At 44.2% G+C, this 21167-nt stretch overlaps 1 protein-coding gene across 1 annotated transcript in view; it reads right to left on the minus strand.

The window, feature by feature from the left end:
- Positions 1 to 21167, minus strand: part of SGIP1 (SH3GL interacting endocytic adaptor 1) — a 1317316-nt gene that overhangs the window by 956655 nt on the left and 339494 nt on the right. Inside the window, exon 6 of the mRNA XM_078668946.1 lies at positions 5099 to 5271. Within this exon, the coding sequence (XP_078525072.1) occupies positions 5099 to 5271 (173 nt within the window). The remainder of the gene's footprint in view (positions 1 to 5098; positions 5272 to 21167) is intronic.

A 21167-nucleotide genomic window follows, 5' to 3' on the forward strand; every position in this document is an offset into this window, starting at 1 on the left:
ACCTTTTTGGTATTCTTCTTCTCGTCTTTTTCCGCCATGTTGAGGAGTTTCGTGTGTGAGTTGCAAGGAGGGCAGACTGGTCTGTGGGATGTTGGGGTGTTAGCTGGCGCAGGCAGCGTTAGGGCTTAGGTTTTTTATTGCAATGTATGGTAGGTTTGCACTTTCTCCGATTGGCACAGATTCAGTATTGAAATTCTTCCATATGGCTTGCTCTGTTGATGACTGTAATTACGTGTAATGTTTTAACCATAGCAATGTTAGGTATAGGCAGAGCACCATAGGTGTATATGGTTGTTTTTTCCCAGAACTCAGATTTAGAATTAATATTTAGGATCCACACTTCCCATAAGGTTTACACCTTTTTCCTATGATCCTTACTTTCGCGCCGAAATAAAGTCGATATGTATGCACCCAATCGCCATTTTGAGGTCAGGCGCTATTGGTGGTGGGCTCTCGCAATTTGCAGGCTATCCGCTGGTGTAGAGAACATTTCTTTTCACATGTGTCTCCACTGTTAGGGCGTAGGGTAGCTTCGTTATTTTAGTGAGGTACTGCGCAGTTTTAATCCCAGTAAAGATTTAGATTTAACGTGCTAAAGATGAGGCAGATAGCGGGCAGCCATCTTAAGGACAGGCAAGCCGGGCTCCGAGGCTCAAGTTGGAAAGTTAATTTAATTTTTGTTGTTTGTTTCAAACACACTCCGGCTTTGCAATGCGCATAATTTGCAGCTCACCTACCCACTGTGTAGTTTTCCGTTGTGAGCCCCGATATGTGGCTTGCTGTGTGACGCTCGTTAACGCTCGTCAGCGCTGCTCCGTTGCCCTGCTGTTCACCGCCATACGCTGTGTGACGTGTCCCAGAAAAAGGTGTTTCCGCGGAGACTTTGGAGCTCCAAATTGCACCGAGTATGCCTCAGCCGGACTGGCTGAAGAATCTTCCGTCCATCTGGTCGTAGGGTTTGTTTTTATGCCCCTTAGGCCATAGAGATCGCTCCCCTGTGTCGCAGCGAACAAGCTAGGCGGCCATTACCAACGCCGTCCAAGCCACGCCCCCCTGTATAATTTTATTTTAACAACTTCCATGGCTATTTTGCAAAGGCCATTTGAATAACACTAAATAGGCAGATAGAGATCGATTAAACAAAATATTGCAAAGAAACACCTTTTTGAACTCTTTACTGTGTTCCATCAGAAGAAGTGCAGTACATTCTCTTAGCATTAGGTGCCTGTACCAACCCAACTTTACTTTAGCAAGGAGTGAGCAGAAATACAAAACCATTCCAAGTATCACAGTCTTCTATGTGTAGATGGTAGAGAAGCAAAGATTTCTTATAAAGACAGCCCCAGCTCTTTAAAGGCACCACTCAATCGCAGGAATATTTATGCATTAAGCGTAGCTGTTCTGGAGGTTACCGACTACTAGCATACTATATAATCTAAATCATATCCATCTCTTCAAGGCGTAGGACATAGGACATATCTTAAGATACAGCCTCAGAGCATCCCTTCCAGTCCACTTCCTATGTAATCCTGAAACAGTCCTCTTTCAAGTCTCTCACTGTTTTTACAGAACGATCACCCATAGAAGAAACTGTGCCATCATCAAAACCAGCAGAGATACCAAGAGTGAAGTTCTGCTATCGACAACATTGTTGAAACAAGCTATGATTTGAGGACATTTCGCTGAGGTGCAAACAATGCCACACTCTTGACATCAGTGAATTCCCGGGGTGATTGACATTTTCTCTTTTATTTTAAGGCGGGTTGTGTCTCCATATTCCCAATCTCCTCCCAACACTGCCTTGGGCATTTTGCCACCTCCAATTCCAGCGCTGTTGGGCATTGCAGTACACGTGGCGAAACATCGGTCATCAAAATAAAACGGCACAAAGTCTGCATACCACCTGCTACATCATTTAAAGCAATGTCAGGACAAAAAACAGTCAGTAAGTGCATGGAACAGATATAGGTCTTGACATTGTATAGGAGTACAGAGACAGTGATCGAACAATCTCATGGTAATAATGTCATGGTGTAGCTAGATCAGTGTCTGGGAAATGAATCAATGATCTTGCAGGTGCCTGTGAGTCTAATTTATGAAGCATGCCTCTCAGGTGACATCATCAGGGCATATTGCAAAAAGGAAGAAGGGGAACTAGGAGCTGATAAAGGTCCAGCATCTGTGTGCCAAACAACAATAGAGGCTTTCAAAATGGGGGTTACAGTTCTTGTTAAGGCACTAAGAGTGTCAAGACAAAGAGGGAAGGAACTGCTAGGTGCAGAACCAATTTATAAGGGACAGTCAACAACAGTGTCTCTTGTTGCCCTTACACATCCCTGGGGATGTCATGCTTCATCATCGGGCAGTTGCTCCTCATTGGGACTTGCTGAAATGCCCTACGGGTCCTCCGAAGGGTCGATTTACCGTTGATCTTTTGATTTTTTTCTCGATGCTTGAGGTGTGAGAGTGTCCTGGTGGGGTACTGAAAAGTGAGTGTGAAACTAGATCAAACTGGCTAGGAGATATCACACTAAGGTTAATAGACGGATTTCCTTGTCAGATTAAAAAACCCATAGGTTGGTGTTACTAATGGGGTAGTAATGTTCATTAGTAGCAAAAAAAGGAAGGTCGACATGTTTCGTGCCTAAAATGGTCAAACTAATCCTTGGCACTTCATCTAGACCAGAAAATAGTGTGAAACGACCCCAAGTATGTTCTCAGGGTGAGTGGTCCCCCTCTAATTGGGTGGTTTCCCTAAAATCTAAGGATGTTAGTGAATTTTTAAAAGCAATTACACCAGCTGGTCCTGGAATAATCTCTTTGATTGATGATGCAGAGGATTACAGGAGTTGATAGAGGGGGTCCAAATACATTTGGTATGCGGACACGCGTATTCAGTGGGTGAGGGCCAAAAGGTCAATCAATACTGGCCTTGGGAAATTATTCTCCTTGGTGTTTGGGGCACAGTCTGAATCACTTGGGTGTAGAGCATATCCATGTCCAGAACTTTTGTAAAAAATTAGCAGAGGGAAACCTGACATAGAACAATCAATACTTTTAGGTTTACTCCTAATAACGGAACAATATTTGCTTTGTAAGTCGCTTCAGTGGGTGAGGCGCTCCATGTCTTCAAATCGTTGACGGGGGTCCAACAACTCCAGTTTTTATCAGGACGATGTTGGGGAGGGTTCTTACCCTACCATATACAGAATGGTTTGCTGGGTTATCTCCGAGGCTAGAATGGATAGAATGGTTGCCATGTCATCCAAAGCATTCCTGCTAAAAGGTAATTTAGAGGATATCATGACTGTAGTGGATTGGCCCAATGATTTGAGTTAAAAAAATTCTATTTGAGGCCTTCCCTGCTGGTGAGCAAGCTTTTAACACACATTATTCTTGCTTATAGTCCGGATATATAATATAAAATGGCTTATGTTGTAAAGTAAAGTTTCAATTCTGATAATGATAGAGGCAAGGATTATCTCACCAGGCAATAAATCCAGTTTATGGGATGCTCATCTCTAGGACGGAATATTGGCAAGTTGTATAGTATGGTTATGATCTTAAATAATTATGGGTATTCATAATGAAAATCAATTGACTATGTGGAGTAAGACTGCTTGTTACATTGCTGATCAATACATTTGTGCTTTACCTAAAAAAAAATCAGATCAGAAGCAAGATTAGGTGACAGCACTGAGAAGGATACCTTGGAGGTATGAGTTATAAGAGGAAAGAGAAAGACCCACCATCATAATCACCAAGAATTAAGCAACAGTGATTGGCTATTACTATTTTTTGCTTTGCCCGATTCATTGAAATGTTGCAAAATGTAGTTTCAAAGGGTTGTGTTATCTCTATGATGGGCTTTTGAAATACTGCTACATAGAATAAATAAGAACGGTCATACATTACTCTAACCTCTCCTTAATAGAAGTAAAACTTTTCTTCACAAAGGCTTGCCCATTTTATATAGATTTTTGTTGGATTTCCATGATGTGGTTTTCTAAAGCCAACAATGTATAATCGTGGGTGCTTTAGTGCACTTCCCTCTCCCTATCCTTGAAGCACTTGGCTAAGTAGCGGTATTAGCTGTGATAGCAGAGGGTGATTAGTCTGCAAACACAGTATTCAGGTCTTTGGGGAGCTAATGCAGAACTAGCAAACCACAATTACTACAGTTTTTTCAAACAATGTAACTTTAAAAAAAGAGATAAAAAAAATAAAGCCTTGCAAAATTAAAGATATAACCACTAGTCAATGGTGGCCAAACACAAATAGTTTACAGATAGTTTTTTAGGGGCTTGGAAATAAGGGATATGAGGAATTGTGCTAAGGAACCATGATGGCACCCATATGTAATGAAATCCAGTATTTGTAAAGCGCACAACTACCCCAAGGTGTCAAGGCGCTGGGGACCGTCGGGAAGATTAAGCGAGCTATTGCCCAGTCACATGGTGCTGGATTAACCTGCCGCCAACAGTGGGTATCGAACCGTAAACCCCGTGGTCTGAAATCAGGCACCCTGGCCGCTGCACCACACCTCTTCCCATTGTACAACGAATGAGGTTGTAGCGTTCACTGAAATCTGAGGTACTGACTGACTGTGGTGTCACATGAATTTTTTTGGCTTGTGTGGGAAGGCTTTCGGGAACAGTTTGTCTATTTAGAAAACATCAAACTAGAAAAAGCCTACGCAGGTAGTGTGTTTAACAGAAAACACAGTAACAATTGCATTAATTTGTTAACTAGGAGAAGCCGTTGCCAGGAATCCAACCACAAAATTGTACTTCAATTTTGGAAAGCACTCGTATACAATCAAGGAGTCAAGCAGTCTACCTGGTCTACTACGTCCCAACAAAAGGAGAAAAGCAATGGTAAAAAACAAACAAAAAAAAGCAGACTACTCAACCACTTGATTTCCAAAAACGCCTTGCCTCCAGCATCATAATTTCCTGTTAATAATTATTTTCATTTGAATCCAAGGTTATAACGGAGTCTAAATATTTATATCCATTTACATTAAATTTACAAATAACAAAACGTTCAATTTCCAAACCAACATAACAGAAAGGTCAACATTCTCTGTAAGACTTACCACTAGCGAAGGTGATAGTGCAATGTTGCCTATTGATGCCTTCAGTTCATCTACTGTTGCAGGAGTTTTAATATCTTTCGCCTGCAGAGGTTTTATCTTAATATTAAATTTCTTGCGAATAACTTCTTCCTCTTCTGATTCGCTTGATGAATAAAAGTGCTTTCCTTTGGTAGGTAAATCACAGTTAAAGAGAACAATCATGTTTGTGTATAGAGAAAATGTGTTGATAAAGTTGTTCTTATGTGAACAATGGCTTATTAAACATTTGGGCCAGCTGTGACCAAATGTTGAGACATATACGTGAAGTACAAATCCGCATTTTCACCACAATTAAATTACGTTTTCATAATACTTAACTGAATTGGTATCAAAATTACACATGTTCAATACAGAGAAAACACACAGGCTAGAAACTATCAGCAGTTAGCAATTATCATGATAAAATAAATCGAAGATTAGACAGGAGAAGCTCTCATACTCTTGCACGCTGCAGAATAATTAGCTACTAATTTCCTTTTCAAGTGTTACACCACAATTTTTCTTATGAAAGAATATCGGTCTACTTTTATTAAAATTTTAAGCTGCCTAAATGCTTTCTCAAGATGCCCTCTTGTTGGAAGAAGCTTTGGGCCGTTCTTAGCTTTGATCCATGATATAGGAGAAAATGCATTAAAGCGTTAGCCTTCACAATACGTTGGGCCCTCAGAAGGGATAGCTTGTAATCAAATGTAGGTTTTGTAATGCATTAAGTAACCTGTTTTATACTATGTCATGTCCCATTCTCGTGGCGATGGAGGGTAAATTGTACAAAAATAGGAAGATACTGTCATAACCTTGTACCATAATGGATTTAAATGTTTCGATCAAAATTCTCTCTTTTCTCATTCTAATCAATTTTATCATAAGTATTGTTATGCTATGGAAACTTAATGGAAATGTTCTAATTCTAATTTTAATCTCAATGACCTCGTCTTTTATAACATTTTATGTCATTTTATCATTTTGTATGTATTTTATGTGTCTTTTATGATTGAAAAAGATCAAATAAAGACTAAATTGACACAATTGGCATTCACACAATATATATGTATATATTATTTTTATATATATATATATATATATATATATAAATATATATAGATATAGATATATATATATATATACACACACACACACACACACACACACACACACACACCAGTGTCCTTCAACTTTCCACCTAAATTATAACAGAACGGCATATTTAGCATACTTAGTGAGGCATTGCAGACAATATTATCTTGAAGACCTACTAATTACTATCTGTCTTTGGTATAACACAACTGCAAGCTATGCTGTTCAACCCCAGAACAGGTGTAAGTAGCATGTGTGTCTGAGATACTCATTTTTGAACCATCAACTAATGCACATCGGTTTTGGACTGTAAGGATTTTAAGCAATGACTCATTCTTACACACTGATCTCTGCAGCTGATACACTTGTCTACTGAGCTAGCTTACTGTGGAGATCTTACCTTCTCTGCTCAGTTCCTGAATTGAAAAGTATGTGTAATATAGGAAACCAGAAGCTTTGGTATACTTTTACATTTTAGACAGAATGATGCCAGAATCTGCATCTTATACAATTTTCTGGGGGAATTGTCCACAAATTATCTATTTATCCCCAGTTGACATATTGGTCGCTGTATCTCCAATTTCAAATTTTTGTCTAAGGGTCCTCCTGTGTTAATGCCCTACCTGCATATTATTTGTTCCAAAATGATATCTACATTGAAAAGCAGAAACCATAAAGAAAGGTAGTATTTTTTTTTTAAAAGGACTTGCCTACTTATTTGTTTTTCCTGCTGTCTATTACATTGAGAACCTAGAAGTTGTTCTTTTGTGATTGTATTTCAAAGTCGTCTGCCTTAGCTTGAAACATGTAGGCAAATGTATTTCCAATGCTGCAAAGGTGTGATGAATTCTATAATCCTCTTAAAGATGTATTAAGATCAAAGTGAACCACATATAAAAGCGAAATGAAATGTAATATCTGAAAAATTACCATTAAAGAACTGTCACATTCAGGGTTAATCAATGCTATACAGTAAAGCTGAAGTTTTACACCAAATATAGCTGTAATCAGTTTCAAATGACAAATTTTAAGTTGTAAAATGCACCTTTTCTAATTCCCACAAAGTATTCAATTTAATTTTTAGACTTTTTAAATGGTGACAAAGTGCTTCACAGACATAACAAAAGTTCCAAGGCACACTGTTTGGAGTTTGATACTTTACAAGATACATTGTCAACAGGTGCTTTCTTACTAATGAATGCAGAAGTTAAGTTGATATCAAACGTTCTGCATTAAAATTTACTTTAAATTTACCCACACATTTTCCATTAATCAACTTAATTCTGGACAACCCTTCATCTACCATTCCAGATCAATATCTGCTCTTATAGCTACAGCAAAAGCTTAGGAAGCAAATAATTCAGTTTTGGCTACTTTGCTGTGATGGGTTTTAACAAGAGGGGCCACTGGTAATCCTTCATATTGCTTGTTGAAAAGTCTAAGGCCCAACATGACTCAAAAAGTAGAAGACATTCCTGAAGTGCTCAGCATTTAGATGTTCTATTAAAACACTCCCAGACAATAGTAATGTATAGTCACAGTCAATCAGCAGACCATTAACATAACAAGACTAGTGCAGAACATTTAATGGAGGTTGAAACTTTATTGGAGTTAAATAATATCTGACAATCCTTTATATTGTTAAGAATACTTGTGTGTGCAAAACCCAACTTCCAAACGTGTTGAAATAGCTGGAGAGTGTGAATAGAAACTATATTTGAAAGAAGTGATGGAGCTCAGATTTCACCAGCCGACTGGACTACGGAAACACCCTCTACGCCGGAACCACAGCCAAGCTACAGAAAAGACTCCAACGCTTCCAGAACGCCTCTGCCCGACTCATCCTGGACATCCCCCGACGCAGCCACATCTCCGGCCACCTGAGAGACCTGCACTGGCTCCCCGTCAACAAGAGGATCACGTTCCGGCTCCTCACCCACGCACACAAGTCTCTCCACGACCTGGGCCCCAAGTACCTCAACGACCGCCTGACCTTCTACACGCCCACCCGCCAGCTACGGTCTACCAGCCTCGCCCTTGCCGCCGTACCACACATCCGAAGAGCCACCGCCGGAGGAAGATCCTTCTCCTACCTGGCGGCCAAGACATGGATCTCCCTCCCCATCCACCTTCGGCTGACCCAGGACCATCTCGCCTTCAGGAGACAACTCAAGACCTGGCTGTTCGAGCAGTAGCGGACCCTTTCCCCCAAGCGCCTTGAGACCCTTCCGGGTGAGTAGTGCGCTATACAAGTGTTATGATTGATTGATTGAGTCAGGCATTGCTTTATTTTTGTGCTTCAGACAGACTGCATTTAAATTAACATGCACATTTTGGTGCAAGTGAAAACACATGGCACATGAGACATGAAATGAGGCCTAGTCAGTCTGAAATACTTGTGCTGAATGAACGTGTTTTGTAGTGTAGAGAAAACTTGTGATTTAAGTGGCCTTTTTAGCTTTGAAGATAATCATGGGATGTGTTCTCTCTTCCCAGCTCATTTTCCTTGTAATCTACATTTACTATTCCTGTCTTAAGGGACTTTGGCTTTGTTGCATATTTAGACTGATATATTCAGTTCATAACACATCTTTTTATAATGTGTGTTAATAACCCATGCACCAAACACTACACGTGGGCAAATTTATTTTGCATGAAAAGCTATCTAAAACTTTAGAGCATGTTGCTATGAATATGTATTAACTGTGTGCGCTTTGAAAATTTACACTAGTGCATGTATTATGCAATGTTGTACATTGCACATTTTTTGCATGCAAGAAAAGCTGCTTTAAACTAAAAGCTTTGCTAGGTAATCATTTATACAGGGTTTAAGTATGGGGGGAGGTAAACATAATGGGATTTATTTAGTAAATTAATATTTTTGTTTTTGTATTTGGGCCTAAAATAAAATGTCTGCCTGTGAATCCAGCATGGTTGTGATTTGTATTGAAAGAAGAGAGCATGCGCAGATTATACCAGCTTACCTCAAGTACAGAAGTAGTCTAGGACACTGAACTGTACATTCTTGGTATCCTGCAAATGTATCAGTGTTTGTGGAATGTACCCGTCCTGCGTGCGATGTGACCGGAAGGAGGAAATTGACTGAAACATTTTTCCTGGTAAATTTTGCTAAAACATATAAGTGTATTAATCATTAACGCTTCTTTTGTTAAACCGGTATGGTTTGGAATTTGCAATGAAAACAGGATGGTGAGGCCCTCATGCCATCCATGCTAACCGATCAGGTACAACTTTTACTGAAAAATGCAACATTATTAGTTTAGTCAGCCAAGAATTAGAGTATAAATAATTACCTCTTTGGAGGCGTGGTTGGCTCTTAGGTTTTAGGGGGCGTGTGAGCTTTTGAGAGGGAGCAGATTAGACCAGACATCATATGGGTTAGATATGAGAAACGTTGCGGGAGGTGATTGTGTCTAAGGAGAGACAGAGGGAGGGGTTTCTTGCTAATATTTTTTAAAGAGTTCTTGCACGTCATATTTTTGGCAAGGCAGATCACATTCCTCTGTGGACTTGTGAAGTGCGGGCTGTCTTACTCCTAAATCACAGACAGGCAGATTGATCAAACCAGGGCAGAGAGAGCAACACATTGAAAGGGTTTTTAGATTTAGATGCTAAAACTCAAAATGTATGCTTTGACTAATGAATTAGTTTTGAAACGATGTATTCGTCTAATGCATTTATTTCTCTTTATGGGAGATTTTTGCCAATTAATAATTATTGATTAGCCTTGCAAGACTCACTCTTTTCTTAGAAACTCTAGGAGTTTTGACTGACATTTCGCGCCACATTTACTTTTCTACATGCGATGCTTTGTATGCAGACTAATATTTTCTGCATTAATGCTATTTTTCCTAATTTCCAATTCTGTAACCTGGTTGATATTTCACTAATGAATAAAGGGTCAGAAAAAACCTTAATTTTTGACTAGTAAATAAAATGCTTTAAAATACTCAACAACTCTTTATTGGCTTAAATAATAATTGCATTTTTGACTGTTCATGTTTATCTAAAGTCTCTTAAAAGTAATACATGGTGTCAAGGGCCCAAACACCTTTTCAGGGGTAAAATAGAGGTAGATGAGATTTTGCATTGAGAAATTACCGTGAAATTACAGCTGTACCAGAAGTGGAGCCAAGTGCACAGTCTTGCTTAAGGCCCTTCTCAATATTTGAAGGCTGGCTGTCACTGCTAATAGTACCATCCTGTCATTGAAGATGGGGTTGGCAAACATCTCTAAATTTGACGAGCGAAGGTCCCTCTGAATGGCGGAGGTAATGTCCTCCGCCATCTTGATAGAGTGAAACCAGTTAGTCAAACTCTAATTCAGGCACTTAGCATCTTCTTTTTCCATTTTTCTATTTACGCTAAGGACAACATAATGGTCTGTGGTGTTAGAAGTACCATGTGAGGTTTAGCATTTTATGCCTTAATTAATTTTGTTATAGGGAGTAAAATACATATTATAATCAATGGATAATTTGTAAATAGGTCTTCCCTCGCCCTACTATTTTCCAAAATCACAATGCTAACCATGATCGAATAATTTAGGGAGTTGTGACTTTAGGGCTTGGGCTAGCCTCCTCCATGGGTCAGTTTTCTATTTCTTTCTGACCTATGACACACAGACAAATCAAGGGGCATTAGGATTGCAAATACTTCTACAGTTACTTTGTACAACGCTGATTCTATGAAGAGAATTAATAATAGTGTGGGTGTAGGGATTATTGATGCCTTTGAAAAAAGGGCTACAAAATAAACATTTTTGCAGAATTTCACATGAAAAATTCCATCATCTTTACATACCAACAGATTCTGCATTCAGTGCTTTCAATGAACGGTCTATAAAGGAGTAACAAGCATTTGCAATGCAATAGGTCTCGCATTACTGAAAGTATGGGCTATTGGCATTGCATTATCATTTGCATCACCAATAGCTTAAACTTCCACTCACTAAGATACCTACTGTGCTTCGATTATACACAGCAGCTGGTTATGCCCTTTACATTGGTGTGCATGGAGTTAATTCTAGTCCCCCTTGCTGCTTTTGCACCCTGCTGGAAGCACTTGCAGGGTATGACGTGCTTTACAAAACCAACACACTGAGGTAAATAGGAAACAAATATATTGTGTGGGTTTATAAATTAAAAATGCCAAAAGATAACTGTGTCATAATGGGAAATTCCAAAATAACTACAATCCTACGATATATAAGACAACAGACACTACCAGCGTCCCATGCCCACACTACTCCAATGGGCAAACCCTTTAGTGATCTAAACGCTGTACATTAGTAGGCCTTATGCTAAGAACGGATGACATTTTAGTAACGAGGTGTAGGCTGGTGAACTAAATTCAAACAGGAACAAGGGTGTGGTGTGCAAAGAACCAGATTACCTTGCATGAGGAAAGAACCTCCTTAAAGGAGGTCCACTAAAGTTATACTGCGGAGAACAACCACACGTTGCCGTCAGCCTTCGTGAAGGTCCACCTCCACTCCTATAAATGTATCGGGAGTCCCACTAACATTTGTTGCCTGCTTTACTACCAAAAGTTTTCACGAGTGGGCTCACCCACTCTTTCAGATCCACGGCATGCAGGGGTGAGTTGCCGGTGAAGAAACAGCAGGGAAAGGCCTGTCAGCCCGATAATATCAGTGAAGCTGCCGGCTTAGGGACAGACACATGCATTGCTGTAAAGTAAAGAAGAGCTTCTTCTACAGCTACAAATGTGGATTATGAGTTATTATTTCTACTCACCGTGTACTCAGAAAGACACACAAAATAAACACAGTCTTAAAACGGAAGACAAGGAGTGAAAAACAAGCTGCAGAGCACTCGTAGCCCTACCTTAAAGTTTCCGGGATGATGTCAGTTTTTAAGAAACATGCACCTCTGCAGAGCCGTAATTTGTTGATTGGTTGGCATGCCTGTAATGAAGCTCATGGTTTCATAATTAGCAGCTCCAATTGACTTAGTTTCGAAACTCATACGTTGTTGTACAGAGATTGTCAGCTGCCATTACGCACCACAAATAGATGCTGCGAGGTATCCCGAGTTCCGTCAGAGTCTGCTCGTTACCATTTTGAAATCTGCCTACAATAAGCATGCCAAGAATCATTGTGTTTCATTATGTGGCTATAAACTTCAGGGCTTTGCATATCTATTCTCGCTGATTTCAAATAAAAAAATCTGCTTGATACCATTATTTTAAAACTAAGGTATTTTCAGGGGATGATGTAGTTGTCTGAAAGATTACATAAAGGCCCATGCTGCCGTTTTTGCTGGGGTGCGTCCGTGCAGTTAAAATGATGGCGGACCAGAGAGGGAGCATGTCTTCAAGGAGTTCTGCCTCCTGATTGGCTGCTGAAATAAACACTGAATAGAAACCTGTGGTGCGCGCGCACCACAGAGGAGCCGACGCGGGAATCGAAATGATGGCGGACCAGAGAGGGAGCATGTCTTCAAGGAGTTCTGCCTCCTGATTGGCTGCTGAAATAAACACTGAATAGAAACCTGTGGTGCGCGCGCACCACAGAGGAGCCGACGCGGGAATCGAAACCAGTGGTGCGTGCGCACCAGAGGAGCGGGGAAAGGGAGCGCGAAGACGCCGAGACAAGGTAGGGGATATGTGTGTAAGGGGGGGGAGGGGGTTCTCTGTGTATGTGTGTGCGTGAGTGTGTGTATGCTGGGGGGGGCTGTATGTGTGTTTGCACGTGTTGTGAACAGCCTGCTGGAGGTCGCGCGCGTGTTGACGCGCGCGACCTGATCCCGGCAGGCTGCTTCGTGCATGCGCGTGCCAGTCTCTTGTCCTCTCCCTTTCAGTCCTTGAAAGCGAGAATGATTGCAATAGTCTCGCTCTGCGACAGCAGGCCTTTGGCCTGCAATCGCAGGGCGAGACCTAAAAAAGGAAATGAGGCAAAGAAAAGTAAGGTTTACGATTGGGAGCCCTTTTCATTTGTGAATGGGCTATCACCTACTTCAAGGAGCCAGTCAAGTATTAATGTTTTGCAAGCGGAATTCCGATGCAAAAAACGTATACATTCCATTCAGATTCAGTAGTTGGAAGGGACACCCAAAACATGCCCCATCCAAATACCAAATGGCAATGTGCGCTTTGAACATATGTAAAAGCATTTTTGTGGTCGGAAACAGCACGACCGTCTACATCTTATCAAACTTTATATCAAATGATACGTTTGAGAAATATCAATCTGAGTTGCTTGAATTATTCCACCCTTAAATCTCAGGGTCTGCTTTTCATCTAGGACCAATGTAGAATCTTACAGGTCTGAAGTTATAATATGTTAAGTATTCATAGAAATAACATTTTTGTTTTTAAAAGGCTGCCATTCGTTGTGCAACGGAATGTAGAGGGTTAAAGAGTTACTAAACTTGGGTAATAACATAGCAGCTTACATTTTATCCATCCTGGTAATAGGGATGAGTGTCAATAAGTAGGTTAGGAAAAGGGAAACCGTATACTAGAATGCCTTCACTGTAATAAACAATTTCTTATAGGTAATATAAATGCCAGTGGGAAGTCTGTTAAGTTTCCAAGACTTGGAAAAGTGTCCCTGCTGAGATGTTGTACTCTCTGCAAGGTTTCCTAGAAAACTCAATATCAATGACCAACATTCTAGTCAAGGCTTTCGTTTTGCATACTGTTATCTAGAACCTATGTATAATTGATTACATTTGGTCACATGGGACAAGTTACAAAATATTACAGGAAAGCAGAGGAAAAAGAAGGAGTCGTTTCTGTCCTGTAACTCCAGTTCTGTAGTAGGGGTATCTCTGTTCTAGTCATAATCTAGTGAATAGTCCCGCTCATAAGCGTGGACTCCGGAGCAATCAAAAATATTCTCTTAGGCTGTCTAAAAATGCAGTCCTGCACAGACACCTAAGAGAGAATTTAAAGACATATAATGCAGCCTTTATCCACAGGCTACACTGTCCAGTACTTCAACTAGACATTCCACCAAAACCACAAACAGCACAGCTTGCCAAGTTTTCTTCATAGAGAAAAACTTCCCCTTTTACCAACAAAGCCTCTGGAATGATATAGAGGAAGGGGGGGACAGACAAGCCCCATATGCTGCCATTATGTGGCTCAAAAAGGGATACTGTGCCTTTAAGAAAACTTTCCAGAACTTTCTCAGTATCCCAGAATGCCCAGCAGGTCCCATTTACTTTTAGTTCTTTTTGAAGGCGTATAACGCTAGACCTGCAGCATTCCAAACATAAACCTCTGTCTCCACCGGGGAGGAGGGCGGGCGCTTATGACTATAACAGGGATACCCCTACTACAGAACTGGAGTTACAGGACAGAAACTACTCCTTCTGTAGTAGGGGATATCTGTGTATAGTCATAATCTATTGAATAGAATGGCAAGCCCATCCCCACACCACAGCGGCGGTGGCGAGAAAAAGAATACACCACTACCGTGCGAACAGATTTCGCAGCGAAGCCTGCCCACCTGAGCGCCTGCCCTGGCATCAGTGTCCGGACAGTAATGGTAAGCAAAGGTATGGACCGACTTCCAAGTGGCCGCCCTGCAGATTTCTGCAATGGGAACATTACGTAACAAAGCAGTCGTGGCAGCTTTGCCCCTGGTGGAATGAGCCTTAGGCTTACCTCCTAAGGTCTTATTAGCTTTTTTGTAACATAACTGTATGCAGGAAACAATCCACCTAGAGATAGACTGCTTAGAGGTCGCAAGACCCGTCCTGACAGATTCATAATTGATCAACAATTGGTCAGACCTACGAATATCTTTGGTCTTATCCAGATAAAATTTCAAGACCCTCCTAACATCCAGGGAATGTAACGACCTTTCCGCTGGAGATGAAGGATTCTGAAAAAACGTAGGCAAAGTTATGGTCTGGTTGACATGAAAATCAGAAATAACCTTGGGAAGAAATTTAGGGTGAGTACGCATAACAACCTTAGCAGCATGAAATACAGTATAAGGTTCTTGGCAACACAACGCCTGAATTTCACTCACCCTGCGGGCCGATGTAATGGCCACGAGGAACGCCGCCTTCCAGGACAGGTGCTGCAACGAAGCCTTATGAATAGGTTCAAAAGGCTCCTTCATCAACCTGGACAGCACCACATTCAATTCCCATGAAGGCGAAGGGAGCCTGACAGGAGGGAACACTTTCTTCAAGCCTTCCAAGAAATCTTTGATCACAGGGATCTGGAAGAAGGAAGTCTGCGAAGGGCATTTCCTGTAGGCAGTCAAAGCAGCAAGATGAACCTTAATGGAATGGACATTAAGGCCAGACTGCGCCAACTGTAGAAGATAAGGAAGGATGACATCTTCCTTACAAGTCGTCGGATCATAGTTCTTAGACTTGCACCAGATACAAAATATCTTCCACTTGTAAGCATAGGAAGTCCTAGTGGAAGGTCTCTTAGACTCCTTCAGTATGTCCATACACTCCGCAGGAAGATTTAGACAACCATATTGTACTAACTCAGGAGCCATGCTGCCAAACTCAAAGACGAGAGGTTGGGGTGCAACATCAGCCCCCCGAACTTCGCGAGAAGGTCCGGCCTGCACGGCAGCCGAATGTGAGGAAGGAGAGACCGGTGAAGCAGGTCCGTGAACCACCACTGTCTGGGCCATTCCGGGGCAATCAGTATCATCCGCGCCTTGGACTGGGACAGCTTGATGAGAACCGTCGGAATCAGGGGAATGGGTGGAAAAGCGTACAGAAAGCTGTTCGACCAGTCGATCAATAACGCGTTCCCCAGCGTCCCCGGCTGGTAGTACCTGGAGGCGAAGCCTCGGCATTTGCTGTTTTCGGCGGTGGCGAACAGATCTACGTCTGGAGTCCGCCACCTTGCGAAGACTTCTCCTAGTACTTCGTCGTTTATGACCCATTCGTGGTTTTCCTGAGTCAGTCTGCTCAGTGCGTCTGCCTGAACATTCTGCACACCTGGCAGATGGGTAGCCGTTATCGTCAGTCCTCGAGCCAGAAGCCAGCGCCAGATCGCCTGCGCCTCCTGCGACAGGGTGCGTGACCTCGATCCTCCCTGCTTGTTGAGGTAATACATCGTGGTCGTATTGTCCGTTTGCACAAGTAGAGAGTCGGTCTGGAAGGATGGGTGAAAGGCCTTCAGTGCCAAGCGAACAGCTCTGAGTTCCAGGAAATTGATGTGGTACGTGGACTCCATCGGGGACCACGTCCCCTGAATCTGAAGGTCTCCGGAATGCGCTCCCCAGCCCTGGAGAGAAGCATCCGTCACGATAACCTGAGTGGGAATGTCCTTGTGGAAGGGAACCCCTCTGAGGAGATTCTCCGCTGAACACCACCACTTCAGAGACTGAAGAGCATGCAGAGATAGACGTATCTTGTCGTCCCAAGATCCTCTCCTCTGATCCCATTGATCCTTCAAGCACTCTTGCAACGGTCTCATGTGCAGCCGTGCATGTGGCGTCAGGAAGATACAGGAGGCCATCGATCCCAGCAGAGAAGACACCGTCCTCACTGTCGTGGATGGAGCAGTCATGAGAGCCCGAGCCTTCCGAAGCAGTGATAATCGTCGCTCCTCCGAAGGAGACACGCTTGCTGACAGCGTATCGATGGAGGCTCCCAAGTACTGAATGCACTGGACTGGAGTCGGAACCGACTTGGACATGTTGATGTGCAACCCCAGCTTGTTCAAGAGAACGCACGTCTTCTAGAAGTGTGCTTGCGCTTCCGTGAAGGAGGAGGCCTTGATCAACCAGTCGTCCAGGTACGGGTAGACAAACACCTTGTTCTTCCTTAGGTGTGCTGCTACCACCGCCATGCACTTTGAGAATGTTCTCGGCGCAGACTTCAGTCCGAATGGCAGTATTGTGTATTGATAGTGATTGGCGCCGACTTGGAACCGCAGGAACTTCCTGTGTTTGTGTGCAATGGGCACATGGAAGTAAGCATCCTGGAGGTCGATGGCACACAGCCAGTCTCCCCGTTGCAGCCGAGGATAAATCTGATGCAACGACAGCATGCGAAACTTTTCTCTGCGAATCCACTTGTTTGCTTGTCGCAAATCCAGAATGGGCCTGAACTCGTTCTTGTCCTTTTTTCGAACCGGAAAGAACCGGGAGTACAGACCTCTTCCCCTTTGAGACAGAGGTACGACTTCGATCGCCCTTTTCCTTAACAGGATATCGGCCTCCGCCTGGAGCTCGCGCAGCTGATACTGCGAGCCGACCGGAGGGATCGATGGAGGAGGGCTGGTGAACCGAAGACTGTATCCATTGCAAACAATATTCAGCACCCACTTGTCCTGAGTAATTTTTCTCCACTCTGCCAGAAAAGATTGAATGCTTCCCCCCACCGGAGCGCGTAACAGTTGTCGGGGAAGGTAGTGCTCAGGGCCTAGACCCGGCCTGGCCCTTAGTCGCTGGTGCCGACTGATGGCCGCCTCTGCCCCTCTGGCGCTTCTGGAATGGTCTTCTGAACTGCTGCTGTTGTTGCTGCTGTTGTCCAGAAGACTGGCCACGCCCTCTGCCTTGACCACCGAACCGGCGTTGGAACGGACGGTACGTCTTCTTGGTCTCCTTGGGCTTCTCCAAACCCACCGCTGTGAGCGTTTCAGCTTCCGCCTTCATGCGGGCCATTTTGTCATCAGCGTGCTTCCCGAACAGGGTGTCGCCAGAGAATGGCAGATTGGCAACCCTCTGCTGAGCGTCCGGTTTCAGAGACGTAAGACGGAGCCATGCATGTCGTCGCTGGTTTATTCCGTGGCAGAAACCACGCGCCGCCAGAAGAGAAGAGTCGGCTGCAGCGCTGATGACTTGATTCGCCACCAACATTCCTTCGTTAAGCACCTCCTGGAAGTCTTCCCGCTTGTCCCGCGGAAGGAGCTCCACAAATTGTTGAAGGGATTCCCAGAGGGCTCGGTCATACCGACCCAACAAGGCAGTGGCACTAGCTGCCTTCATTGAGGTCACCGAGGTCCCACAAACTCTTCTCCCAGATGAATCCAACCACCTAGATTCCTTATCTGGCGGAACTGTGGAGGAAGGCGTGGTGGCATGCTGTTTGCGCGCCGCCGTCACAATCACCGAGTCTGGAGGGGGCTCCAGCCTTAGAAAGGCCGGGTCCGAGTCCGGAGCCCGGTACTTCTTCTGCAGTCTGGAAGGTGCCGCCTTAGTCACCGCTGGAGTGAGGAAAAGATCCAGGGCCGGTTCTTCCAGGCCCGGCACCAGCGGCAGTAACGGCCGAGACAAATGCTTCTGATGGAGCGTCTCGAAGATGACCGAAGTCTTTGGAGTGGGTACCGTCAAAGTAATGCCCAATTTCGCCGCACCCCTTAACATCACGTCCTGGAAGGACACCAGATCGTCGACCGGTGAGACCCTCGTGTCCGGCGAATCTGACAAGGTCGGGGAGTAGTCCCTGGTCACAGACGACCTGGTCCGTGAACGAGACCTGTGTCTCCTGTGGCGCCGTCTAGATCGTGTGGAAGATCTGTGACGCGAACATTCCCTTCTCCTGGAGCGGGAGCGCGACCTCCCAGCACGTGGGCGCTCCACCGGTTTCCGTGGAGGCGTCTTCCGTGGCTCATCCTGGGGCTTCGGGGTAGGCGTACCCTTAGGAGGTGTCGGAAGCAGAGGCAGTGACACCGACCTCGATGGCCTATGAGGAGGGACCGGCAGTGGAGGCTGCCCCGCAGGAGACGGCGGAGGCAGGGAGGGAAGCGGCGGCTTAGCCGGAGGAGCCTCCTTCGGTAGAGGAGGAGGGGTCATAGGCCTTGGCGGTGTATATACCACCGAGTACACCGTGCCCGATGACTTCTTCGAGGGAGGGGCCTGTGATCCAGACCCTACAGAGCGTGAGCGACGCCTCCTATGTCCTTCACCAGATCCAACGTGACTTTTGGCGCCAGAATCCCTCCTGCACCTCTTAGAGGAGGTTGAGAACCTTGGTGACGCTGATCTCTTCCTGCTCGACGTCGAGCGTTGTTTTTCAGGCGCGGAACGGCGATCCCTCGTCTCTGGCGTCGAACGCCGTCTCCTCGACGTCGAGTGTTTCTTCCTCGACGCCGATCGTCGCCCCCTCGACGACGAGCGGTCAGACCTCGACGGCGAGCGTCGACCCTTTCGCCTCAATGACCGTTTCCTCATGGTCCTCGACGCCGAGGAGCCCCTCGATGTCGAACTGGTCGACGGCGACCGGCGGTGTCGCTTCGACGGCGAGCGCCGGTGTCTTCGTCGACGGCGATGCCTCGACATCGACGACGTCGGCGGTGACTTCGACGGCGGCCTGGCCAGGCCTCTCGACGTCGATCTTCCACGCTGTCTCGACCCGGGGCCCCGGGGAGAAGGGGAACACACCGTCGTCATCCCTCTCGACGTCGTCGTCGATGCTATCGACGTCGACAGAGACCGGGACCTTTTGCTGGTCTTCCTGCCTCTGGGGAGCCCCCCAGAGGCCTCAGCAGGGGCAGAGGGAACCTTCCCAGCCTGCCCAGACCCACTTGCAGCCTGCAGTCGCCTTTCTTCCAGGCCTTGGAGCCTAATCTTCTGCCTTTCCCTCAGGGTCCTTGTAGAAAAGGCCTGGCAGATGTCACAATCTTCAGGGACATGTTCATCAGGAAGGCAAATAATGCAGACGTCGTGTGGATCAGTCTTGGCCTTCTTCCTTCCACATGCTGGGCACTTGTCGAATAAAGCAGGCATTTTAGATCCCTAAAAGCCTGAACAAACACACAGAAGTGAAAAGGAAACACCAAGAATCAAATGAGAACACTTTTAAATCCAAAAAGTGTAACAAATCCAATAAACCCTTGAAAAAGGGAGAGCTCAATGCACAGGGTCCTGTAAGCAGGAGCCGGAAAAAAGAACTGAAAGTAAGTTGGACCTGCTATGCATTCTGGGATACTGGGAGAAAGTTCTGGAAGGTTCTCTTAAAGGCACAGTATCCTATTTAAGCCACATAATGGCAGCCTATGGGGCTTGTCTGTCCATGCCTTCCTCTCTATCATTTTTGAGGGGTTTTGCAGTAAAAGCAAGGGAAATCTGGACAGGCTTTGCTGTTTGTGGATTTTTGGTGGAATTTTCTAGATGAAGTACTGGACAGTGTAGCCTGTGGATATAGGCTGCATTATTTGTCTTTAAATTTTCTCTTAAGTGTCTTTGCAGTTCTGCAATGTTTTGACAACTTAAGAGATTATTTTTGATTGCCGGGGTCCTCGCACATGGGCGGGACTATTCACTAGATTATGACTATACACAGAGATCCCCTACTACAGAATATGACTATACACAGAGATCCCCTACTACAGAACAAAGTTACAAGGACTGCGGTCATCTGGTAACTTTAAATTATGTCATTTTAAATTCTTTAAAATTGGCCAAAGGGCATGCCAAAATGCAGTGTGGAAATAGCATATAAATAGATCAAAACTAAGACAGTGGATGCTATGATTTTCTTAAAGAAAGCAAAAGGTGGAAAGGCCTCACTCGGAACCCTTTAGTGAAAAATCTGCTACAGAGTTGAAATATGGAATTAGTTATGTTGTGCCAAAGAAAAAAAATGATATTGAGGGATAAAATTAGATTTTTCATACACGAGGAGTATCAGACATATATATATATTGTGTTAGCATGATGTATCTATATAGCCTCTTTGCTTAATATGCACACAACATAACCCATATATGCTTTAGCCGGTAGGAAAGGGTTTATTTTTTGTTTGTTCCATACTAATAGGGTAGGCCAAGAACCATACAGACGCCATCTTCTTCTCTCTGTGTCAGAACACAAGCTGTGATCACTTGTTACTCTCCAGTAGTTGTCAAGTCCCAGTTCATTTGAGTTACTGAGAGCAGCTGAAAGTAAACTGTTTTCCCTCTGTCCTGGGACTCATGGTCGCATCTGGCTTTGGGTGCGATAAGCGCATTCCTGGAGGCGCCGTGCCTACACTCCCGGGCA

This window comes from Lissotriton helveticus, chromosome 1_2 (assembly GCF_964261635.1).
Source record: "Lissotriton helveticus chromosome 1_2, aLisHel1.1, whole genome shotgun sequence".
Taxonomy (NCBI): domain Eukaryota; kingdom Metazoa; phylum Chordata; class Amphibia; order Caudata; family Salamandridae; genus Lissotriton; species Lissotriton helveticus.